Below are 7,949 nucleotides of genomic sequence, written 5' to 3'. Positions count from 1 at the left end.
TCCTCGATTTTACCCGTATACAAATATAAATATTGGAATATGGCCAATAATATCTAGCTTTAAGAAAATTGAGATGTCAAAAATTCTTGAATCTTCATTTACTTTCTTCAACAGATTACTGATTGTAAAATCTTTATAGACTTGTACTTAATTCTCCTCTCAGATAGCATGTTTTTTAATATGTGTGAAACATGATATTCTTAAATCCTAAATGTGATTGCCCATCATACGGCTCACCAACTTCACTTGCCTTTATGGGAGGCTCGCTCTGGGCAGGTTCGGATCACTTAAAATACACGGGTTCTACGAAGGAAGGGGTTGGGTTAGGAGCGTTTTCAATATGATTCTTTTCCTGTATTTGTTCGATGAGAAATGCGAGTCTGTTTTGTCTACTTTCTTCATCCCCCTCTATCAAAATGATGCGACCGATGAGAAAGCGGACGACTTTAGGGCTTAAAGGAATACCTTTCTGTTTCATATTGAGTCCTCAGAGGTGCGGCCCACTTGGTGTCGGATCAGCTCGACAGGTCACTCAATAGTCTTTCGTGGAGTATCCCCTGTTTTAGTGAACCCTGGGAGTTGTCGGCGGCCCGACGATCTTTATTCCAAAGGTTTACCGAGGTGAAACTTTTGACAGGTATTCTTTTATTTATTTGTAGGTTTCTCTACTTTAGACTCTTCCGAGGGACCGCCGTCGCCTGAGACATACACAACACACAGTGCAAGACTACACACCTCTTTCCCCTCTACTTGGATAGCTATTGTTTCTGATTGACAGAGAAGGGAATTTTCTTTAAAAAGATAAAATTGAATGGAAAGTACTCATGTATAGAGAAGTTCTGGTCAATTGCTTATTAAATTTGGATAAGTGACTATATAACCGAGCTAATACTTGCGTAAAATTCTAAACTTCCAGCTTCAACTAAGAAAATTAAAATAGTTGATTAGTCAACAACAACCCCACAATATTACATTTTGTGCTTCATATAATATAAAATCAATACACTTGTATAATTCCATAAATTAAAGTTCCAATACAAAAGACCCGGATACTGCATGCATGCAAAACAGTTTTGCATGCACGACCAATATTTTCTTTTAATTCTTACTACAAAATATAATTAGAAACTGAAATATAGAATACTTCCGTAGGATAAATTAAATGACTGGATAAGAAGACAACTTGGTGATGTCACAGTGACCTCCAGTACCTCTTATAATTCTCATGAATCCATTCTCACCCCAAGATGTTCCCCATGAATTCTTCAATAACCAATAATTTTGACCTTGTTCATCATTTCCATATCCTATCGCTGTAACAGCATGGTTAATTCGATCTGCGCAACTTCCTTGATAAGTTCCTCCTTGGTAGAATTGGAACTCTTGGCTAGCAGAAATTCCAATTGACACTGGTTGTTGAGTTACGGCTTGCAATAATGCTGTTTCACTTTCAGGCACAACTTGATAGCTACTTATTTTAACTGCTGGTGTGAGCTCTTGGCTTCTGCATGTGTCTTGTTGCGTTTCATAAGGGTAGTCTGATTCAGTGGAAATTCCACCATTTTGTATGATGAACTCAAATGCATTGGTCATAAATCCTCCGTTGCAGCCATTGTTATTGGTGGTGCAATCGAGAAGTTCTTGCTCAGAAAGTTCCACCTTTTGGCCTGTTGCAATTTGGTATGCTCCTTCTAGTGCTCCAACTGCAGAGAATGCCCAGCAACATCCTATACGCATCATATCAAGACATATACAGGTGCATCAACATTAAAAAAAGAAATACTTATAAAGGAAAGGGTAATAAATAACTGCTTGCAAGGACATGCAGTACTAAGAATCCAGAATTTAGAGTTTCTGATCTTTATATATGTAGTATAGTAACTATTTTATCTTTCCCACACGCATGCACACTCATGCACATATATATATATATATATATATATATATAACAAGTTAGATGTACGTAGTAATTTCTATATATCTAGTGTAAATCCGTCACTAAGGACATGGTGCGTTAAAATCATATGATGTTGTATCTTACCACAGTGACCTTGCTGCTTCACTTCAGTGACAGCTCCTTTCTCTCTCCAATCCAAGTTAGACGGCATGTCATCAGTTAGATCATTAATCTTGAATTCCGTCGACGATATTGGAGAAGATGGAAGGTGTGAAGGCATGTTTAATCCAGTATACCTGGCAAAAAACTCTTCTGAAGTAATATCAGCAAATTCATTGATGCCTAACTTATAAGACAGATTTCCTGCCCTATTGACTGACTCAATGAATTGCATGTTTTCTTTAAATATCATGAGTCGTTTTCCTTTTTCTGCTTCATCCTTGTAAACTCGTCCATGACGTGCCATCCACAGCTCGTGTCTCTCAGACACAGACAATTCAGCTGGCTGCAGGTTTCGAGCAGTTGCATGAGATTTGTACATGCCAACTACAAAGAACAATATTAGAACACTGATCAAATTGATTTTCATAGCCATGGTTAAGTATAACAGAGGGAGAAATATGGTTTGATCACAAAGAATATTGTTGTAAGTAAATGTTTAAGGCTTGCATTCAATGTCTTTGGTAGCAGAGCGTTTATATAGAGACGCGTAGATGAGAAATTATATCCCAATGTACTATTCTAGACTGCCAGTAATATAACCTCCTTTTTAGTTAACAACTGGAAATTAAAACAATTCCGTCTTGGAAAAGTAGTTTTGATTTATGACCATTTGGATTTATTGATAGAAAATCTGAAGTTATGTATCTTCGGAGTAATTCTTTTTTTCGGATTATTCATTTCTGGATTGCACACTAATCTTATGCTTTTCTAGGAAATTTCGATTACAGTATCGAAAAACTAAACTAATTACACAATAAGTATAGCAAAAGTTGATATCCCGTAATCTTGACATAATGGTGCAATAATTGCTCCTAAAATAGGATAACACGTATATATGTTCTCTACATATTCCCAAAATACACGTATATACGTTTTTTTTTCTTTATATTAGTAGATTGATTTAAGTCAATTGAACAAATCATATTAAAGTATATTATACATATTTATTTATATTTCTTTGTTGTATGATTTATCGTCGCGAAAGTTTGTTTGTTAGCTTTTACGTGACGGCTTGTTATTTCGACCCAGGTCAACGAAAATTTCCACAGCCATACTGATCAAAATAATTTTCATAGCCAGGTATTATTTATGAGGATACGCAGAAAAGGTACTAATGCTAAATTTAATTAGATGTTTAACTGCCTCATACTTGCATTTTCCTAGCGCCAGTCCTTTAATCTAGAAGTCTTCGTCGTTTGCCCAACGGCACTCTGTTAGAGTAGCATATTGGTCTTCCTGGCTAATAGGACGCAAATGCTGTTGTTCAAAGGTTCTGTCAACTTCAAGTCCACGCTAACTGGCCCACGGCAAGTTTATTAGAAAGACTCATATTCTACTTTCTGCTCTACATAATTCTTTATGCTTTTGTTCCTTTTGAAACTTTTGGTGGTTTTGTTATAAAAAGGAGAAATTACTTCCCACTTTCTAGTGTTCGTATACGTAAATTTTGCGCAAATGGAGTCTCTGCAAATTTCCTCCGCCTGTTAAGCCGGTGCAAGCTAAGATGAGATTATTTTTTCTCCTTTCCCTTTTGTCTTTTTCAAATAAGATAAACGATAGTTTCGGTTGGTTAGAAGGAGTATTATTTCTTTCCAAATATTTTCAAGTACATTGAGTGAAAGACTAACCGTCTAAACATGCATCAATCAATTTAATTTCTTGCTGATTTTCGCTCTTGCTTCTTGCCAGTTACTAGAGATGGATTGCGGAGATTGTCATATATAGCTGGCTGAATATTCAACCTTTGATTCTTTGGTAATATAGCTTGTTGTCTGGCGTAAATTGTAATTGATCTGCCGAAGAAATCCTCTTTATAACTTTTGATTTTCCTATTATGTCGAATTAAAAAGCGCAATAATCAATTACAAGAGAGATAAATGTTACGAAGTCAAACTTCAATGGATGTCACTGAAACTATTCGTAGTTCTAAATATCGAATAATAGACTTGACGACGAACATGGGAAGCTGACGAAGCGCAAAGATATAAAGGGATCATCGGCTCCCTTTTATATTTAACTGCTAGTAGACCAGATTCAAGTGATTGTATTCTTTTGTTATGATTCGGCATCAGTCTTGGGACAATATAAATCTAAATTTATAAGCTTCACATTGATGTTGATCAATCACTACCACAAAAGAAGAAGAAGAAGAAGAATGTACATGAGACGTTTTATTAAAGAAAAGAAAAAAAGAAGAGAAGCTATAGATTTATTCTTTGAAAGTTGGGAAAATTTTAAAACTAGAAAGAGATTATGTAAGCATATATTCAGACACTACTATCCAGTTAGTTGCGAAATATTTGGATTGGACATTCTTTTTGTGTTTGTGTCTATGACTGAGTGGTTATCCCAACTTGCAAATGCAGGACTATTGATTCTTCTAGTTGAACTTAAGCATTATCATGATAGATATTTAGAACATTTCTAAAATTATGTTAGGATCGGGAACCCGAGTAGTGCAGAATTTAGTCAAGCAACGTTATAATGACAGTAACAAAGACAACGCAAGTTGATAACAATGGCAATTAAAGCATATAAAGAAAGCACAAATTTAACGTGGTTCGGTCAAAGTGACCTACATCCACAAGCGGAGAGGAGCAATTTCACTATACCAATAAGAGTACAAAAGAAAGTACAAAATTAGAGTAAACACTCTAATTAATCCCAAATACCTTAAGAGAATAACCTCACAAGATCACTCCAAAGAAAGGGTTCACACAAGTGCTTCCCAACACTAATTCTCATACAAAACACTCTTAATAAAGGAGGAAAGAAAGAAAAAAGAAATGAAGACTCAAGTCTTGTTGGTATGTATAAAATGAACTAATGGTCTTCCCTTTTATAGGCAAAAAAGTCTTGGCATCTTAGGTGTAAAAGAAGAGATACAACTTGTGCAAATGATGTCCACCACACAATGCAATATTTTTGGGTCCCAAAGAATATCGTCAACAACGTCTACACTTTGCAAAGATGATTATGCTTATGTGAGATGGACTCTATTAACCAAAATATTGTCCATAATTACAAATCTCCACCTTGGCCTAATTTTAGCTGATATAGTAAATTTGCTCCACCTTCTCCGCAAAAGCCCCAATAGGCATATGTCAAAATTTAATGCCATCAAAATTAGAAAAGTTGTCTGATACCGAAACTGTAGTAGGGCCTATAACACTGGAGCCCAATAAAGTATACAACAAACCAGATCTGTGTGCTTTCATGATCACAAGAGCACCTTGAAAAATTTTTAGAACTCCACCTTCACCAGTGAATTTGCACCCAAGGTATTCTAAAGTGCCCAAAGAGATAAGATTTTTCTTCAACTCAGGAACATATCTAATATCGGTGAGAGTTCTCACCACACCATCGTGCATTCTGATCTGAATTGTACCTTTGCCAATAACGTTACAAGTAACATTGTTACCCAGTTAGATAACTCCACCTTCAACTGAATCATATGTAGAAAACAAGATCCTGCTAGGACACATATGATATGAACAACCGGAATCTAAAATCCACTCATTGTCTAATCTCAAATTAGTTTCAGTTGCTAAAAATATAGTTCCCTCAATCTCATCAGTTGCTACACTAGCTTCGGCGGTGTCAGTATTTTTGTGCTCATTTTTTCTTTCTTTATGCTTTTCTTTATTTTTCAGTTTATAGTATGGATGTTCATTTGGATCGGATATCCGAAATCCGAACCGATCCGCTCAATTTTGGATTTCAAATTTCGAATTTCGGATTGTGTTTATTAAAATTTCGGATATTCGGAACGAATTCGAATTGTTATAATTATAATCTGATCTGATCCGAAATTCAAAATTATTAGGGCATTTGTAAATATTAAACTTTAATTTCGGATAGTCAGTACTTTCTTTACATCTTCCTCCAAGTTATTACCTTTACAATTTCTAGATTTAGCTATATTGGCACCATAGTACTCTCATAATTGCAGAAACATAAATTTTTTTTTATTATATTGCCTCTTTTACAAAGAAAATATACATATGAGTTTGCAACTTTGAGGCATAATAATCCGATCCGAAATCCGAAAATCCGATCTGATCCAAACTTTAAAATCTGATCCGATCTGATATTAATTCGGATTGCATTTTGTAGAATCCGAAATGTACTAAATCTGATCTGATCTGATCCATGCACAGCCTTAGTTTATAGCATTCAGAGATAATGTCACCTTTCTTATGACAATAGCGACACTCTAAATTATTGCATCTGGATATGGAGTTGGATTTGCCCCTAACAAACAAGCCAACTTCCGCTTGAGTTTCACTAGCTTCCCCAGTAATATCACTATCTATCTGTTCTTTTGATTTTAAGATAGATTTAATATCCTTATAAGAGATATTATCCTTTGCATAAAGCATAGTATCTCTTATATGCTTAAAAGATGGGAGTAGAGAACAAAGCAGTAGCACGGCTTGATCCTCATCTTTAATTTCAGCATCGATATTACTCAAATCCATAAGAATGGAATCAAAAAGATGAGAGAGAATAGAGGTACCTTCGCCCATACGAATTGTATAAAGCTTCTGCTTCAGGTAAAGTTATTTTCCACCGTCCTCTTCATATATAAGGTTTTAATATTTTCCACATGCCTTTGGCTGTGGTTTCTACAGAAACTTCACGTAAAACCTCATTTGAGAGATTTAAGATGATACCTGATTTTGCCTTTTTATCTATGACGGCAAACTCATCGTCCGTCATTTTATCCGACTTCTTCTCCTTTCCTTGCAAAGCCAAGTCTAAGCCATCCTGAATTAGGATAGCTTCCATCTTTAATTACAACATTCCAAAGTTTGCACTTCGGTCAAATTTCTCAACATAAGTCTTTGATAAAGTTATATTGGCTACTGAAACAAACCCGGTTAGATCCGGCTCTGATACCAATTTGTTAGGATCGGGAACCCGGGTAGTACGAAATTTAGTCAAACAATGTTATAATGACAATAACAAAGACAATGCAAGTTGATAACAACGGTAATTAAAGCATATAAAGAAGACATAAATTTAACATGGTTCGGTCAAAGTGACCTACATCCACAAGCGGAGAGGAGCAATTTTACTATACTAATAAGAGTACAAAAGAGAGTACAAAATTAGAGTAAACACTCTAATTAATCCCAAATACCCTAAGAGAATAACCTCACAAGATCACTCCAAATAAAGAGTTCACACAAGTGTTTTTCAATACTAACTCTCATACAAAATACTCTTAATAAAGGAGAAAAGGAAGAAACAAGAAATGAAGACTCAAGTCTTATTGGTGTGTATAAAATGAACTAATGGCCTTCCCTTTTATAGGCAAAAAAATCTTGGCCTCTTAGGTGTAAAAGAAGAGATATAACTTGTGCAAATAATGTCCACCACACAATGCAATATTTTTGGGTCCCAAAGAATATTGCCAACAAAGTCTACACTTTGCAAAGATGCTTATGCTTATGTGAGATGGACTCCATTAGCCAAAATATTGGCCATAATTACAAATTCAATTAACTAGAGCCTACAAATGAGTGTAGAAGTCTCTCTTGACAATTATATATACCTCGTTGTGCTTGTCATTTTGAGGCAAACGAGTTGGGAATTAGAGTTCTCTCAAAAACAAACTGTTCTCTCCTCTAATGTTTCTCCAACATTACTTATTGCTAGTTGGTTTTTGGGTCCATACAAAAATTACTTATTTTGGGCCAAGTGTTGATAGAAACGAGTTGGAAGAACTTGTGAAATCTAAGACAGAGAAACCTAAGAATCAAAGATTGAATAGTGAAATCTAAGACAATATATATAGTAATCTCGTGTTTATGGAATCTAAGTC

At 35.2% G+C, this 7,949-nt stretch overlaps 1 protein-coding gene across 1 annotated transcript; it reads right to left on the bottom strand.

The window, feature by feature from the left end:
• Window positions 1-987: 987 nt before the first annotated feature.
• Window positions 988-2,600, bottom strand: LOC104103259 (senescence-specific cysteine protease SAG39-like). Its single transcript, XM_070195495.1, has 2 exons — window positions 2,042-2,600; window positions 988-1,727 (listed from the first exon to the last, which is right to left on the bottom strand). Exons 1-2 carry the CDS (start codon window positions 2,490-2,492, stop codon window positions 1,159-1,161), a joined length of 1,020 nt encoding a protein of 339 aa, XP_070051596.1. The 5' UTR covers window positions 2,493-2,600; the 3' UTR covers window positions 988-1,158.
• Between the last annotated feature and the right edge of the window lie 5,349 nt (window positions 2,601-7,949).

This window comes from Nicotiana tomentosiformis, chromosome 2, assembly GCF_000390325.3.
Source record: "Nicotiana tomentosiformis chromosome 2, ASM39032v3, whole genome shotgun sequence".
NCBI lineage: Eukaryota > Viridiplantae > Streptophyta > Magnoliopsida > Solanales > Solanaceae > Nicotiana > Nicotiana tomentosiformis.
This window is presented reverse-complemented; position numbering and strand designations above follow the sequence as displayed.